Source organism: Bos indicus, chromosome 23 (assembly GCF_029378745.1).
Source record: "Bos indicus isolate NIAB-ARS_2022 breed Sahiwal x Tharparkar chromosome 23, NIAB-ARS_B.indTharparkar_mat_pri_1.0, whole genome shotgun sequence".
In the NCBI taxonomy this organism is placed as follows: domain Eukaryota; kingdom Metazoa; phylum Chordata; class Mammalia; order Artiodactyla; family Bovidae; genus Bos; species Bos indicus.
The window spans coordinates 28973364-28992135 of NC_091782.1; the positions used below are offsets into that span (position 1 = coordinate 28973364).

General features: G+C 36.2%; 1 protein-coding gene across 1 annotated transcript in view; it reads left to right on the top strand.

The window, feature by feature from the left end:
- TSBP1 (testis expressed basic protein 1) overlaps window positions 1–18772 on the top strand; it is a 66985-nt gene that overhangs the window by 36365 nt on the left and 11848 nt on the right. The window contains exons 26-29 of the mRNA XM_070778151.1: window positions 913–930; window positions 2473–2493; window positions 3180–3197; window positions 10467–10487. Of these exons, the coding sequence (XP_070634252.1) occupies window positions 913–930; window positions 2473–2493; window positions 3180–3197; window positions 10467–10487 (78 nt within the window). The remainder of the gene's footprint in view (window positions 1–912; window positions 931–2472; window positions 2494–3179; window positions 3198–10466; window positions 10488–18772) is intronic.

Here is an 18772-nt window from a genome sequence, read left to right on the forward strand (position 1 = left end):
GGCCTTTTTGTGCCTTGTTTTTAGTGTGAATGTTCACCAAGGCTTAAGATTTATATTTCTGACTCTATGGTTTATTTTTTTCTAGCATTTCTCTCCTTCTAGCTCCTTGTTTCCCTATTCATATTTTCAGTAGCTTGCTTCATTCTGAACTATCAACATTCATTTGGAGGCTATAATTCAAACTAACTGGTATACTATGGGGTACTATAATAACAAATACTAGTTGTTACATACTTACAAGGTACCAGGCACTGTACTTAGCTTTATATATGCATATACATTATATAAGATAAATATTGTTATTCCTATAAGAAGAAGGAAGTAGTAAGACTCGGTAACTTGCTATGACACCACAATTATAAACAGAAGAGGTTGGGATTCAAATTCAGGTTTATTTACCTGAATCTAAAAGCAAGTACTGCTTTCATCCCATTCAAATGGGGAGTCACCAGCCCTAAGATATCTATGTGACTGAGAAAAAGAGAACTTTTCTAAAATTAATCTAAAAAACAGTAATTAGCAAATAAGAATCACAGTAATGATCATGATAAATCAATACGATCATTCCAAAGACGGGATTAGAAAAAAAGGAATAATAATAAGGAGGCAATAAAGTGTGACATAAAAATCTTACCAGAAACTTTGAATTGGCAGAGAAAAATCAAAAGGAAGAAATAGCATCTTCCAATGATTCCTCTCTGATCCTTTCTTTCCAAAAACTCACTCAAATTAAAAAGTACTTAAGCAGAATAATCGGAAGACATTTATTCTCCCACTAATTTAACTGATTCTAAATAGAGAGTTTGGTGGTCTTTCAAAGTCCTGTGTTTTAAAACTTCCTGCATAAAGTGTTTGAGAAGTAACTCGTTCTTCATGTCTCATTCATTCAATTATTTTATTTCTCTTTCACAGTAAGGCAAGAACCACCAAGTAAGTTTCATTTCTATCCATCAATTCTGGGGTTGGTTCCTGTGTTGATTATATCCTTTTCTGAACAAGTAAGACTTTGACATTCAAGTTTTTCAATTTCTTTATTAATATTGATTAACTTCCTCTAGTCACTGATGAATATTTTGAAAGTAAAAAACTCAAAAATGGCAAATAACAAACAGGTTAAAGGTGACCTGGAGTTGGAAATAATGTTTTTGAACATTTTTTGTGTATGTAAATTGTTACCTGTGGAAAAAAGTATTAATTGTTAGTATTTTTATTAGAATTTATAAGTTCTCTTTGGTAGGAAATTTAAAAATCATAAGACAGAAATAAACCGGAACTGGCAAAGTTAAATTCATTGAGATCTTACTCATTCAAAAAAAATATAATTATTGAGGTCTTATCATGTGCCAGGCACTGGGAATATAGCAGGGACCAAAAATAGAAAAAGTCACTCCTGTCCTAGAGTTCATATGTAAATTTGAACATTCTAGACATGTTTCTCATCCAGAGAAGTTGGGGAAAATAGGAATAAAATGTAGCTTATTTCTCTCACTTCTAGAAATGGAACTATTGTATCTGACATATATGTTTCAGTAGTATTATAGAGTATATTTCCATCTTTATTTACCGAACAATATCAATTAGATCAATGAGAGCCATATTCTCTGTATCTACATTAATGACAACTGCAATTCTAAGAAATTCCCTTTCTGTTTGATATTTGTTATTTATTCACTGTGGGCTTTTTCCTAAAAATGATTGTTTCCATTTCAAGGAAAAAATTGACATTTCTGTTTTTCACACCCTCTCCTCAGAATCCTACTAGAATACTTTTCATTCTACACAAAGCACAGATTACAATGATAAGTGGGGAAAATTAATATGATCTATTTTTTTCAAGTTAAAATGTCCTACTAAAAACAAACTAGACTTCATATATTTTAAGAGACTTATGATAAGGACACGATAGAGATTATATATTATTGCCCAAGGAGAAACACAGGGAAAGTGAAGTCAATCTTCATTTCTGACAGCTGGAATTGCTTATGTTCATTAATTTTTGCAAACACACAAGCCAAATTCTTCCCACTTGTATTATTAAATAATATCTAGAAGATGAAGCTGATAAGCAGAAATAATTAAGAATGCCAAGAAAATCTTCGGATTCACTCTACTGACTTTTCAAGAAAATAATATGTTTTCAACTAAATGTAAGACAAGAATGACAGAGAAAAGTGGGGAAACTCACAGGAAAAAGTAAATAAAGGATATGAGGCTTTTCCAGCTCTGTGGTATTTTAATTTCCATGAGAAATTAGATAAAAGGAAAATAACTTCCCCCTTTCTTATCCTTTTAAAATGATTGTGTTACTGTACAAGAAAGATTAAAGTAACTCATGTAAAAGATTTGGAACTTACTCTTCCTTTTTCATCCCAGAAATTCTTGTCTGGAAACAGTATTAGTAAGAATTCTATTATCAGTGTCAATTCTGTTATCAATGTCAACCCGTACTAATCATTTGTGTTTGGATTTTAGCACATGTAGCAGTACCAATCAGTAAGTCCTTTTTAATTTCATAAATTTGGTACAAATTGGGATCGTAAACTGAGATATTTTTCCCAAATATTACCAATTGCATTTATTCTATTTATAAATAGTCTCTCTCTCTTTTACTTGGCAACCTGCTGTTATTAATTTTTCAATAAAAAGAATAAATATTTGATTGAGACTAAGTATTAAAAATATTTTGTTTTCTAAAACTATTCAAAGAGCTTTTAATAACAAAAACCTTCCATACTACAAAAAGGAAAGATATATAGGGGGGATATAACAAATATGGAGATATCAATAAAAAATAGAGGGAAACTCAGTATGATATGTTAGGTGTGGGAAGAAGAAAGAGAATAATTGCAATTAGCATTCAAATTTTTTGAAAGCTCTCCACATGATTTAAATCCTGTATACTAGAGCAGAAAGAAAAAGAATGACATAAGCATTTATGTTATTAGCCCAGTCTGCCTTTCTACTACATTGAAATACACTGAAGACAGTCACATCAGACTAGGACTACTATTTCACCACAAAGAAATGCTAAGTCCTCTTATTCCATTTTTGATTTCTTTCTGGGGGAGGTTTAGTGTCTTCCAAACATCTCTCTGTTGCCTTGGAAAAACAAGGAAGGTAACTATATTCTTGATCCTAAAATTCTGCTATTATATATTTGTTTCATGTTGTTCTACCAGTTACTCCAGTACCTATTGGTAAGTTATTATTCATCTATTTCTTAATTCCAATGTCTTTTTGAAAATTAGCCCTCAAGTAAAGGACTTCATATTTACATTTTCCAACCCACTTTGCCTCCCCATTATCCAGTACCCTTAAGTTACTGATAAATTTCAAAACCATAGTATGCCCAATGACTGGTAAAAATAAATAAATAAATAAAAGATAGAAAATTAAGACCTTGAGGTAGTATTTTTCACCCAAAGAAGAAACAAATTTAAATAGAATAAACAATGTCAGCATTGCTTTGGTAAGTATTATACACTGATACATCACTGATCCCATTTAAATTAATATAACCCTTTTAGAAAGCAAACGTGCAGAGGCAGTATATTGCAAGATATAAAGAATATAAAAGCCATATGATTATCTCAATAGATGCAGAGAAAGCCTTTGACAAAATTCAACATCCATTTATGATAAAAACTCTCCAGAAAGCAGGAATAAAAGGAACATACCTCAACATAATAAAAGCTATATATGACAAACCCACAACAAACATTATCCTCAATGGTGAAAAATTGAAAGCATTTCCCCTAAAGTCAGGAATAAGACAAGGGTGCCCAAATTCACCATTACTATTCAACACAGTTTTGGAAGTTTTGGCCACAGCAATCAGAGAAGAAAAAGAAATTAAAGGAATCCAAATTGGAAAAGAGAAGTAAAACTCTCACTGTTTGCAGATGACATGATCTTCTACATAGAAAACCCTACTCCACCAGAAAATTACTATAGCTAATCAATGAATATAGTGAAGTTGCAGGATATAAAATCAACACACAGAAATCCCTTGCATTCCCATACACTAATAATGAGAAAATAGATAAATTAAGAGAGATTAAGAGAAATTAAACAATTCCATTCACCATTACAACAAAAGAATAAAATACTTAGGAATATATCTACCTAAACTGAAGACCTATATATAGAAAACTATAAAACACTGATGAAAGACATCAAAGAGGACACTAATAGATGGAGAAATATACCGTGTTCATTGATTGGAAGAATCAATATAATGAAAATGAGTATACCCAAAGCAATCTATAGATTCAATGCAATCCCTATCAAGCTACCAACGGTATTCTTCACAGAGCTAGAACAAATAATTTCACAATTTGTATGGAAATACAAAAAACCTCAAATAGCCAAAGCAATCTTGAGAAAGAAGAATGGAACTGGAGGAATCAACCCGCCTGACTTCAGGCTCTACTACAAAGCCACAGTCATCAAGACAGTATGGTACTGACACAAAGACAGAAATATAGATCAATGGAACAAAATAGAAAGCCTAGAGGTAAATCCACGCACCTATGGACACCTTATCTTTGACAAAGGAGGCAAGAATATACAATGGAGAAAAGACAATCTCTTTAACAAGTAGTGCTGGCAAAACTGGTCAACCACTTGTAAAAGAATGAAACTAGAACACTTTCTAACACCATACACAAAAATAAACTCAAAATGGATTAAAGATCTAAACATAAGACCAGAAACTATAAAACTCCTAGAGGAGAACACAGGCAAAACACTCTCCGATATACATCACAGCAGGATCCTCTATGACCCACCTCCCAGAATATTGGAAATAAAAGCAAAAATAAACAATTGAGACCTAATTAAACTTAAAAGCTTCTGCATAACAAAGGAAACTATAAGCAAGGTGAAAAGACAGCCTTCAGAATGGGAGAAAATAATAGCAAACGCAGCAACTGACAAACAACTAATCTCAAAAATATACAAGCAACTCTTGCAGCTCAATTCCAGAAAAATAAGTGACCCAATCAAAAAATGGGCCAAAGAACTAAACAGACATTTCTCCAAAGAAGACATACAAATGGCTAACAAACACATGAAAAGATGCTCAACATCACTCATTATCAGATAATTGCAGATCAAAACCACAATGAGGTACCATTTCACACCAATCAGAAATGGCTGCGATCCAAAAGTCTACAAGCAATAAATGCTGGAGAGGGTATGGGAAAAAGGGAACTGTTGGTGGGAATGCAAACTAGTACAGCCACTATGGAAAACAGTGTGGAGATTCCTTAAAAAAACTGGAAATAGAAGTGCCTTATGACCCAGCAATCCCACTGCTGGGCATACACACTGAGGAAACCAGAATTGAAAGACATACATATACCCCAATGTTTATCGCAGCACTGTTTATAATAGCCAGGACATGGAAGCAACCTAGATGTCCATCAGCAGATGAATGGATAAGAAAGCAGTGGTACATATACACAATGGAGTACTACTCAGCCATTAAAAAGAATACATTTGAATCAGTTCTAATGAGGTGGATGAAACTGGAGCCTATTATACAGAAAGAAAAACACTAATACAGTATACTAACGCATATATATGGAATTAGAAAGATGGTAACGATAACCCTGTATGTGAGACAGCAAAAGAGACACAGATGTATAGAACAGTCTTTTGGACTCTGTGGGGGTGGGGGGAATGATTTGGGAGAATGGCATTGAAACATGTATAATATCATATATGAAACGAATCGCCAGTCCAATTTCGATGCACAATACTGGATGCTTGAGGCTGGTGCACTGGGACGACCCAGAGGGATTGTATGGGGAGGGTGGAAGGAGGGGGGTTCGGAATGGGGAACACGTGTATACCTGTGGCAGATTCATGTTGATGTATGGCAAAACCAATACAATATTGTAAAGTAATTAACCTCCAATTAAAATAAATAAATTTATATTTTTTATTAAAAAAAACATAAAGAATAGAGTATCCTTTAAACTCAGTTCCATTTCCATATACATCCTCTAAGGAATCATTCTAAATATGGAACAAAACAATTTGCATGATGCTAACTGGTTTAAAAAAAAAAAAAAGGAAACGTAATATTTCAGTGTCTAAGAAAGGAATCAGACAGACCAATCAAATCTCAGTTAAAACACTTACCAGGCATGTGGCTGTTGGTAAACTATTTAATCTCTTAAAATTTAATTTATATTATCTTTATTTGGTATTGTCTTTAGTCATTTCTTTGAAAATTTGATGTTCTCATTCTCATTATTCCACATTTCTGGAACAACTAATTTATTTATAATTAGTGGAAAACATAAACCCCTACTGACAGAAAAAAAATAAAATAGGGAAAAACAAATGCTGGTGACAGTTTAAACATTTCATCAATGCAAGTCAAGCTGTGAGGAAAATCTGACGATGAAGAGACGAGAGAGGAAGTCAAATCTCTTCACCAAAAGAGAGAGGCAGGAAAATTATGAGCTACATTCGAATGTGGTAACATCTGATACCTTTCTCCTACTATCCTCGAGGTCCACTTTAACATACTTTGCAGTGGAGAACTTTTAAAAGAAATAATTTTTCAAAAATTACCAATGAATGTGAAATTCTTTTTTCTCTATTTCCTAAGAAACATGTATAGATACATACTTTACCCTCTTACCTATGCCTCCTAAAATAGACTTTAAAATTTCATGTTCCAGTTACTAGAGGGTGATAGCCTCTCTAACTCTTTTAGTCAGAGAGATTACATTATTCTTTCAAAGTAACACCCCAGAGAGAGATCTATTTTTATGTTTTTGACACAGGATTTTGAAGTACCTCCAGGAGTTTAGCTGTTTATTTGGCAGTCACACAGAGCTTCCTCTTGGTTGACGTTAGTTAAGTGCCCTCTAAGTGTAGTGAGGAAACTGGCTATTCTTATCAAATGATAAAATGTTTGGCCATTTTTACTACTTTCAAGAGTAATAGCATTAATACAAACTCTGTTCAATACACTAGGTGGAAGCATGACCTTGACTTGGATGAGATTTTAGGTATAAATTCACCAGCTGCCTATTTTTCAGCAGCTTTTCATACCCCCTCCACATACAAGGCCAGTCATTCTATCTAATGACTATATTTCAACTCTATTCTAAATGACCTATGAGCAAAGAATAAATCTTTAACTTAGTATAATAAGTCTTTACAGTCACTATTAGCTTATAATTCATAAATAATGCTTATCCGTAATTATGAAATTTTAATACTTTATAATTGAACTATTAATAATATCTAGATATTAATAACTTCTACCATAACAATTTCTGCATGTCATCCCCCAGCTTTCCTATTTATATGAAGTTGTGGGTATATTAATGCCTCCACATTTGTCCTTCAGCCTCAATTATTGGACAAAAATAGGAGAGGGGTTGATTTATGATGTTTCATTGCAGCTTCCTTCTTAAAAGAGAAAGTGGTCTCAGGAATTTCTTTCCTCTTCCACTACAGAGAAATTGATTAGTAATTGAATTTTTGGAAGCTTGAGTTTTGTGTTAGGTTAGTAGAGTTCTTTTCCAAACCCATCAACAATTGTTTGGTTAGCAATCCTAGTGTCCTTTGGCCCCTACAGGGTTCCAGTCCCATGCTTTGACTGGCTGTAATCACTTTTATTAATGCAAAATCTAAGTAGTATATTTCCCCATCTCCTTTGCTTTTAAATTTTTCTGTATTTCCCAAAATGGTTGATATTGAGAAATATATTCATGCAAAGAATAAACAGAACAGACATAATGTGGCCTTATTTTTAATAGAAGAAATGTCCTAAAATGGCACCCCATTCCAGTACTCTTGCCTGGAAAATCCCATGGACGGAGGGGCCTGGTGGGCTACAGTCCATGGGGTTGCTAGGAGTCAGACACGACTGAACGACTTCACTTTCACTTTTCACTTTCATGCATCGGAGAAGGAAATGGCAACCCACTCCAGTGTTCTTGCCTGGAGAATCCCAGGGATGGCAGAGCCTGGTGGGCAGTCATCTCTGGGGTGGCACAGAGTCGGACACGACTGAAGCGACTTAGCAACAGCAGCAGCAGCAATGGTTTTTGCTCAAATATTTTCAAGATAAGACAAGGAATAAATAAATTAAGTGACAGACTTAGAAGAATTAAATAATGGAAAATGAAGAACAGAACAGACACATTATGAGATTAGACTCTGAAGTAGAAAAAAAATAGGAGCAAAATTTAAATAAATGTTTCAATTTTCATAAAAATCGAGAAGAAAAGAGAGTAGCTTAACTCAACTCCATTTGCCCACTCTAAACATATGAAAGACTTAGGCCTATAGAAGATCAGGAATTGAAGCTCCTGAGACTTTTCATTTGTCATTATAATTTTTCCTGTTCTATACCGCACAATTCCACTCATCTCACATGCTAGTAAAGTAATACTCAAAATTCTCCAAGCCAGGCTTCAGCAATACGTGAACCGTGAACTTCCAGATGTTCAAGCTGGTTTTAGAAAAGGCAGAGGAACCAGAGATCAAATTGCCAACATCCGATGGATCATGGAAAAAGCAAGAGAGTTCCAGAAAAACATCTATTTCTGCTTTATTGACTATGCCAAAGCCTTTGACTGTGTGGATCACAATAAACTGTGGAAAATTCTGAAAGAGATGGGAATACCAGACCACCTGACCTGCCTCTTGAAAAACCTGTATGCAGGTCAGGAAGCAACAGTTAGAACTGGGCATGGAACAACAGACTGCTTCCTAATAGGAAAAAGAGTATGTCAAGGCTGTATATTGTCACCCTGCTTATTTAACTTATATGCAGAGTACATCATGAGAAACACTGGTCTAGAAGAAGCACAAGCTGGAATCAAGATTGCTGAGAGAAATCTCAATAACCTCAGATATGCAGATGACACCACCCTTATGGCAGAAAGTGAAGAGGAACTAAAAAGCCTCTTGATGAAAGTAAAAGAGGAGAGTGAAAAAGTTGGCTTAAAGCTCAACATTCAGAAAATGAAGATCATGGCATCTGGTCCCCTCACTTCATGGGAAATAGATGGGGAAACAGTGTCAGACTTTATTTTGGGGGGCTCCAAAATCACTGCAGATGGTGATTGCAGCCAGGAAATTAAAAGATGCTTATTCCTTAGAAGCAAAGTTATGACCAACCTAGAGGCCCGCCTAGTCAAAGCTATGGTTTTTCCAGTGGTCATGTATGGATGTGAGAGTTGGACTGTGAAGAAAGCTGAGTGCCGAAGAATTGATGCTTTTGAACTGTGGTGTTGGAGAAGACTCTTGAGAGTCCTTGGACTGCAAGGAGATCCAACCAGTCCATTCTAAAGGAGATCAGTCCTGGGTGTTCTTTGGAAGGACTGATGCTAAAGCTGAAACTCCAATACTTTGGCCACCTCATGCGAAGAGTTGACTCATTGGAAAAGACTCTGATGCTGGAAGGGGTTGGGGGCAGGAGGAGAAGGGGATGACAGAGGATGAGATGGCAGGATGGCATCACCGACTCGATGGACATGAGTTTGGGTGAACTCCAGGAGTTGGTGATGGACAGGGAGGCCTGGCGTGCGATTCATGGGGTCACAAAGAGTCAGACACAACTGAGCGACTGAAATGACTTAACTGAACTGAACTGATACCCTTGGAAAATGTGCAAGTAAAAACTCTAATCTTAAATGGTTACATGTTTTACACATGCTACTTATTAAACCATATTTAAATTTTCTGGTTAAAACCCAGAGGTTATCAGAAAGAAAAAAATTGAAAAATTATGACAAAAATTTTTAAATTGACAATTATAAATAAATGTTCTCTACTGCAAAAGGAATATGAGAGCTGACATGGTGGTTAGAGGTTTAAAATGGAGAGAGAATATTGAAAGACAGAAAAAAAGAAGAGAAACTTAAAATAGTAATCTTGAACTGATGATCATTCTCCTAAAATGTTGTGACTCTTGCCCTAGTTAAGAATCTTAGAAACAAAAATTTTTCATCAGAAAAGTGAATTTCACTCATATAACCCATTAAACAGGCCTTCCTAAAGGAAATCAACCTGGAATATTTACTGGAAGGACTGATACTAAAGTTAAAACTCCAATACTTTGGCCACTGATGTGAAAAGCCTACTTGTTGGAAAAGACCCTGATGCTGGGCAAGACTGAGTTCAGGAGGAGAATGGGACAACAGACGATGAGATGGTTGGATGGCATCACCAACTCAATGGACATGAGTTTGACATGGGGTCGCAGAGTCAGACATGACTTGGCAACTGGACAATAACAACAACAAAAAAAATGATCTTGATATTTAGGTTATTCAAGTGTAGTTAAGATTGAATTAATACAGAATAGAATATTGATATAAGACATACTGTTTCCCCAAAGTCCCTTTTCTGATGTTCCTAGTGGGGTTTTCAATGGGAACCAAGTACATAATTTTTTAAATAATAATTTTTTTATTTTTCTGTTTTAGTAATTGGTCCAGTGGCAGCTGGTAAGTTCTAATCGTCTTTCTCAGTTTCTTCTGGTCATCTGTAATACCTGTGTTCCTTTATTTGCCCTGATACTTTTAACATCTGACCAGTCTGAACCCTGAGGGACTATTTTCCACCACTTTTCTTCCACACTTTTTAGTATTATTTTAGGTTATAAATAGTTTGGGGGGTTGTTGGGTTTGGGAGTTTTTAGGGAGGAAGGCTGTAAATTAAAGGCCTACAGAAATAGGAAACCATATGTCAAGGATAAAGAAAAAAAAAATGTTCCTTTGGTTAGAGAATTAAGTTACAGAATAGAAACAAAGGGAAACAATGCTGGCAAAACACTCTGAAATCAGATCACCAGAAAGACCATGGATATAACATAATAACAAATTTATATTTTAATCTGAAATATAGGGTCACAAAACAAAATTCCAAAAGATGAAAGGTGGAAAAATAAAATTAGAAAATATGAGTAAGCTGAGAGTATAAGGAAGGACAGATGCACAAAGTAAACAAAGAAAAACAAATGAAAAATAAGTTGAATATAGAAAGAAAAGTTGATCTTTGTCCCCTCCTTCATCTCTAAACCTGAACCACCACTGCTGCTCAGAGACTAAACATTAGGAGCACTGTTCTACAAGCCTTTTCTGATGCTCCCTCCTTAAAGAACAGAATAGGAACTTATGTAATACTCAGGCAAACTTTTAAAAAATGAATACGTCTCCATTTTCCAAAAAGAGTTGGTCTGAATGGATCAACTGAAAAACAAAAATGACAAAACTCTGATGAATGAAATCAAATAACTAAGTAAACGGAAAGATAGTCCATGTTCATAACCAGAACAATTCAATATAACCAAGATGTCGGTTCTTCTCAAAGTAATCTATAGATTCAATGCAGTTTCAATCAAAATACTAGGAAGATATTTTGTAAATGCTGAAAAACTGATTCAAAAGTGTATATGAAGTACCAAAAGACAGAATAGCCAATACAATATATTGAAAGAGAAGAACAAAATTGGAGGATCGACATTATCCAACTTAAAGACTTATATATAAAGCTACAGTAATCCAGACAGTGTGGTATTGGTGACAAAAAAAAAAAAAACAAATAGATCAGTAGAACAGAATAGACAGCCCAGAAATAGCCCTACTTGCATATATAGAGTCAACTAATCTTTGACAAGGGACCAAAGGCAGTATGCTGGAGCAAAGATAAACTTCAACAAATGGTGTTGCAATACCTGCACATACACTTGGAAAAACTGAACCTTGACCCAGATTTTACTTAACTCAAAATGGATCACATCCCTAAATATAAAACCCAAAATTTTAACACTCCTTGGAGATAGCATAGGAGTAAATCTAGATGATGTTGGGAATGGTAATAACTTTCTAGATACAAAACTAAGAGCAGAATTTATAAGAGAAATAATTGATAAGCTGACTTCTTTAAAGTTTTCTCCTCTGCAAAGGCACTATCAAGAGAATTAGAAAATATGCCATGGACTGACAAAACATGTTTGCAAAGACACTGTAATCTAAAACATACAAAGAACTCTTAAAATTCAATAATAAGAAAACCAGTTAAAAAATGAGCTAAAGACCTTAACAGATACCTCACCAAAGAAGATATATGGATGGAAAATAAACATTTAAAAAGATGTTCAACATCATATGTCATCAAGGAATACGAATTAAAAATTAGATACCACTGCATACCTATTTAGAATGGTCAAAAATCAGAATAGTGACAATACCAAATGCTGACAGGGATATGAAGCGACTTTGCTGAAGGAAATGCAAAATGGTATAGCCATTTTGGAAGACAATTTGGCTGTTTCTTGTAAGTCTAAACATACTCTTAACATACAATTTGTCAGTCATGCTCCTTGGTATATACTCAGGGGATTCAAAATGTATGTCTACACTAAAACCTGCACACAGATTTTCACAGCAGCTTCAACTGTAATCATCAAAACTTGGAAGCAAACAAGATGTTCTTCAAACTGTGGTACATCCAGGCAATGGTATATCATTCAACACTAAAAAGAAATGAGCTAAAAATCATGAAAAGACAGAGAGGAAACTTAAATGCATATTACTAAATAAAAGAAGCCAATCTGAAAAAGCTATATACTGTATAGTGAAGTGAAGTCACTCAGTCGTGTCCAACTCTTTGCAACTCCATGACCTGTATAACCTGCCAGGCTCCTCTGTCCATGGGATTTTCCAGGCAAGAATACTGGAGTGGGTTGCCATTTCCTTCTCCAGGGGATCCTCCCAACCCCAGGGATCGAACCCGGGTCTCCCACATTGTAGGCAGATGCTTTTACCATCTGAGCCACAAGGGAAGTATACTGTTTGATCATATACTGTATGATCCCAACTATATGACATTCTTGAAAGACAAAATTATAGAGACAGTCATTGCCAGGGGTGAGGTGTGGAGTAGGGAAAGATGTAAGGAAACATGAATAGGTGGAGCACGATAATTTTGAGTGCAATGAAATACTATGTACGATAATATAATGCTATATATGTCACTGAACATTTCCCCAAACCCATAGAATATATCACACCAAAAGTGAATCATACGCATGAAACAGGACACTCAAAGCTGGTGCATTGGGACAACCCTGAGGGATGGTATGGGGAGGGACGTGGGAGGGGGGCTCAGAATGGGGGACATATGTACACCCATGGCTGATTCATGTCAATGTATGGTAAAAACCACTACAATATTGTAATATAATTAGCCTCCAATTAAAATAAATTATTTTTAAGATATATATACATATATATATATAATGGAATATTCAGTACAGTTCAGTTCAGTTGCTCAATCGTGTCCAGCTCTTTGCAGCCCAATGGACTGCAGCATACCAGGCCTCCCTGTCCATCACCAACTCCCAGAGTTTACTCAAATTCATGTCCATTGAGTGGGTGATGCCATCCAACCATCTCATCCTCTGTCGTCCCCTTCCCCTCCTGCCCTCAGTCTTTCCCAGCATCAGGGTATTTTCAAATGAGTCAGTTCTTCACATGAGGTGGCCAAAGTACTGGAGGTTCAGCTTCAACATCAGTCCTTCCAATGAACACCCAGGACTGATCTCCTTTAGGATGGACTGGCTGGATCTCTTTGCAGTCCAAGGGACTCTCAAGAGTCTTCTCCAACACCACAGTTCAAAAGCAGCAATTCTTCAGTGCTCAGCTTTCTTTATAGTCCAACTCTCACATCCACATGACTACTGGAAAAACCATAGTCTTGACTAGGCGGACCTTTGTGGGCAAAGTAATGTCTCTGCTTTTCAATATGCTATCTAGGTCGGTCATAACTTTCCTTCCAAGGAATAAGCGTCTTTTAATTTCATGGCTGAAATCCTACTCAGCCATAAAAATGAAATATTGCCATTTGTGACATGGATGAATCTAGAGGCTATTATGCTAAGTGAAATAAATCAGACAAAGATTTTAAAAAAAGTGAATCATAATGTAAACTACAGACTTTGGATGAGTATGATATGTCAATCTATGTTTGTCAGTTTAACAAATGTACCACTCTGGTGGGGGATATTGATAATGCAGAAGGCTGTGCATCTGTAGCAGTAGAAGGAATATGGGAAATCATATTTTCTTCTTAAAATTGCTGTGAACTTAAAACTGCTCTTAAAAATGCTTACTAAAAATTAGCGTAGTATATTTTTAATGATCCAACTATGAAATTATAAGAAAAGTAAAAGAATATAAAATCTATACTATGAAAGTATCAATTTTTAAAGCAGGAGTGGGTAAATTAATATCACAAAAAGTAGACCTCAAAGCAAAACTTACCAGAAACAATGAAGGACATGACATTAAGATAAGAAAAAAATCAAAACACCAAGAAGACATAGAAATCCCAAATATGTATGTACCAAACAGAGCTTTAAAAAATACAGAAAAGAAAACTAATAGGAATGAGAAGAGAAACAATAAAACTCACAATTACAGCTGGGAAATTCAAAACCTCATTCTCAGCAACTGATAGAACTACGAAATAGAGCATGAAAGAGGTGAGAGAATTAGCCAGGCAGATATCTAAAGGGCAGTATCTCAGGCAGAGAGGACAATGAGCAAACCACTCTGTGATAGAAACATTTCTGAACTCTTTGAAGAAAAACAAGAAATCACATGCAGCTGGAGCATAAAGAGATAAAGAGAAGCTATCAGAGAGCTATGAGGGGATAGATGTTCTAAGGCCTTCCTTGGAAAGGCACTGTAATGAGTTTGGCTTAAACAAGATGAGGAATCATTAGTAGATCTTAACTAGAGTGATCCAATCTGACTGAAACTTTAAAAGGATACCTGTAGCTACTATATTGGAAAGTTGACTGGCAGACAGGGGTGAAAGCAGTAAGATCAGTTAGGGGGATGACAGTAACTTGAGTCACAGTGAGTCATTAAGGTAGCAGAAAGTATGAGATTCTTACAACACATTGAGGAATCTGCTGTCCTACTATAGCACTCTATCCTACTAGAGATCTTGATGATACCATGCTGCTGCTACTGCTGCTAAGTCGCTTCAGTCGTATCCAACTCTGTGCGATCTCATACACAGCAGCCCACCCGGCTCCCTGTCCCTGGGATTCTCCAGGCAAGAACACTGGAGTGGGTTGCCATTTCCTTCTCCAATGCATGAAAGTGAAAAGTGAAAGTGAAGTCGCTCAGTCGTGCCCGACTCTTAGCGACCCCATGGACTGCAGCCTACCAGGCTCCTGCATCCATGGGATTTTCCAGGCAAGAGTACTGGAGTGGGGTGCCATTGCCTTCTCCATGATGGTACCATAGAAGAAAGAATTAGGGAACAATTGTGTTTCTGATCCAAAAATTAACATACCTTCTTGTTCTGATTTTCAGGAATAGCTCAAGTACTTACTAGTAAAATTGCTAATCTATTTCTAGTATTTTAGTTTCCTCTAGGGCACAGGTCGGTAAACTTCTCTGTAGAGGACAGATAATAAATATTTTAAGTTTTGTAAGCCATAAGGTCTCTGTCACAACTACTCAACTCTGCTGTTGTAGCACAAAAGAAATAATATGTAAAAGAAACAGCATGGATGTGTCCCAATAAAACATTATTTGTAGACATTGAAATTTGAATGTCATATAATTTTCACACCTTACAAAATATTATTATTTTTTCAACCATTTTTTAAATGTAAGCTCCATCTTTATCTCGCAGGATGTATGCATATATGTGGCAGGCTGGATAGATTTATTCCATTGGCTGTACTTTGCTAACCCCTTCTCTAGAATATAGCTACTCACTTTCCTCAGTGTAAACATATTTTTTCCCAGATATTGTGTCAATTCCATGCTCTCTTTTCACTTTGTAAAGTTAGGTATACCAAAAAACATCATGAGAAATGCAATAGAAAGCACAGGTAACAAGGCAGACCAAATGGAAGATGGAGCAGATGACTTAGAGGACATGGATACAGAAATAATTCAGTTACAAGAAGATAGAGAACTTAGATTTTTTTAAGTGAAGAGACCCTATAAGAGCTATCAGATTCAATCTGAAAAAGCAAACAGAAGAATAATTGGTGTAACATAAGGAGAAGAGAGGGAAAAGTAAGCAGGGAGTTTATTTTAAAAAAATAGCTGAGAACTTTCCAAACCTGGTGAAGGACTTAGACATAGGCATCCATGAAGCTAGTAGAATACCTTATTATCTCAATGCTAAAAGGCCTCTCCAAGACACATTATAATGACGCTGCCAAAAATCACTGACAAAGAATCTTAAAAGCAGACAAGAAAAAAAAGTAACCTACAAATTACCCGCAGTGAACTATCAGGGGATTTCTTAGCAAAAACTTTACAGGCCACAAGAGAGTGAAATAACATATTCAGAGTGCTGAAAGATAAAAGTTATCAACCAATAATACTTTATCCAGCAAACTTATCTTTCAGAAATGAATAAATAAAGGCTTTCTCAAAAAACCAAAAGCTGAAGGAGTTCGCCATGACAAGACCTGTCTTGCAAGAAAATCTAATCTAATTCTTCAGGCTAAAATGAAAAAATACTTATCAGCTACATAAAAATATGTGACAGTACACAATTCTCCTGTAAAGGTGAAAATTTAACAGAATTAGAAAAGTATAACTCTGTATTTGAATCATGTGTTAACTACTTAGCTATAGTATAAAAGTTAAAGGAAAAGAGCATTAAAAATAACTATAGCTATACTGATACTGCTACTGCTAAGTCACCAGTTGTGTCCCATTCTGTGTGACCCCATAGACATTCGTTGACAAATTCATAGCATAAAAAATATAAGCTGTGACATGAAAAATATTAAAAGGGATTCAAAGTTAATATTTGATATGCAAGGTCAGATCTTCTTCATATAATTCAGTTGAAACAGCCTATTAAACAATTGAATGCAGAAGCAGATATGAGAATTCAGCCATATTCTCTTTAGCCAGACATTAAAAAGATTTGCAAAAAAAAAGTATATATACATGGAAGAGTCAAAGGACAGAACCTTTTAAACAAATGAAAATAAGTTGCTGTTGGCATAAAAATGGACTCCTGTATCTATGAGATGTTTTATGTAATCCTCATTCAACCTACAAAGCAAAAATTTAGAGTAGATTCACAAAAAAAATTTAAAGAGGAAACTGAGTACATCACCATGGAAAACCACCAACTTACAAAGATAAGGCAGAAACAGTAGGGAAAAAAAAACAATGAAAATATCCCTCAAATAAGAAGACAAACAATAAAGCAGTAGGACAAACTTACAGATCATATAATAATCAACTAAATTCACCAATCAAAAGGTACATAAATGCCACTGCTGCTGCTACTACTAAATCGCGTCAATCGCGTCCAACCCTGTGCGACCCCACAGATGGCAGCCCACCAGGCTCCCCCGTCCCTGGGATTCTCCAGGCAAGAATACTGGAGTAGGTTGCCATTTCCTTCTCCAATCCATGAAATTGAAAAGTGAAAGTGAAGTTGCTCAGTCGTGCCCGACTCAGGGACCCCATGGACTGCAGCCCACCAGGCTCCTCCATCCATGGGATTTTCCAGGCAAAATTACTGGAGTGGGTTGCCATTGCCTTCTCCGACGTAAACATTAAACAGATTCAAAAACAAGATCCAACCATATTCTGCCCATAGGAGAATTATTTCAGCTCTAAATACACAGAGGCATGTGTGAAGTGAAGGGACAGAATAATATACTTCATGTAAGTGGAAATAAAAACAAAGCAGAGGTAGATATACTTCAGTTCAGTCAGTTCAGTCCAGTTCAGTAGCTCAGTCAAGTCCAACTCTTTGTGACCCCATGGACTGCAGCCCACCAGGCTTCCCTGTTCATAACCAACTCCCAGAGTTTACTCAAACTCATGTCCATTGAGTCAGTGATGCCATCCAACTATCTCATCCTCTGTCATCCCCTTCTTCTCCCACCTTCAATCTCTCCAGTATTGGAGGTTCAGCTTCAACATCAGGCCTTCCAATGAATACTCAGAACTGATTTCCTTTAGGATGGACTGGTTGGATCTCCTTGCAGTACAAAGGACTCTCAACTGTGGTCTTCTCCAACACCACAGTTCAAAAGCATTAATTCTTCAGTACTCAGCTTTCTTTGGAGACGGAAATGGCAACCCACTCCAGTATTCTTGCCTGGAAAATCCCGTGGACGGAGGAGCCTGGTAGGCTGCAGTCCTTGGGGTCGATAAGAGTTGGACACGACTGAGCAACTTCACTTTCACTTTTCACTTCATGCATTGGAGAAGGAAATGACAGCCCACTCCAGTGTTCTTGCCTGGAGAATCTCAGGGATGGGGCAGCCTGGTGGGCTGCCATCTATGGGGTCCCACAGAGTCTGAAGTGACTTAGCCACAGCAGCAGCTTTCTTTATAGTCCATTTCTCACATCTATACATGACTACTGGAAAAACCATAGCCTTGACTAGACAGACTTTGTTGGCAAAGTAATATCTCTGCTTTTTAACATGCTATCTAGGTTGGTCATAACTTTCCTTCCAAGGAGTAAGCGTCTTTTAATTTCATGGCTGCAATCACCATCTGCAGTGATTTTGGAGCCCAAAGAAATAAAGTCTGCCACTGTTCCCACTGTTTCCCCACCTATTTCCCATGAAGTGATGGGACCAGATGCCATCATCTTAGTTTTCTGAATGTTGAGTTTTATGCCAACTTTTTCACTCTCCTCTCTCACTTTCATCAAGAGGCTCCTTAGTTCTTCTTCGCTTTCTGTCATAAGGGTGGTGGCATCTGCATATCTG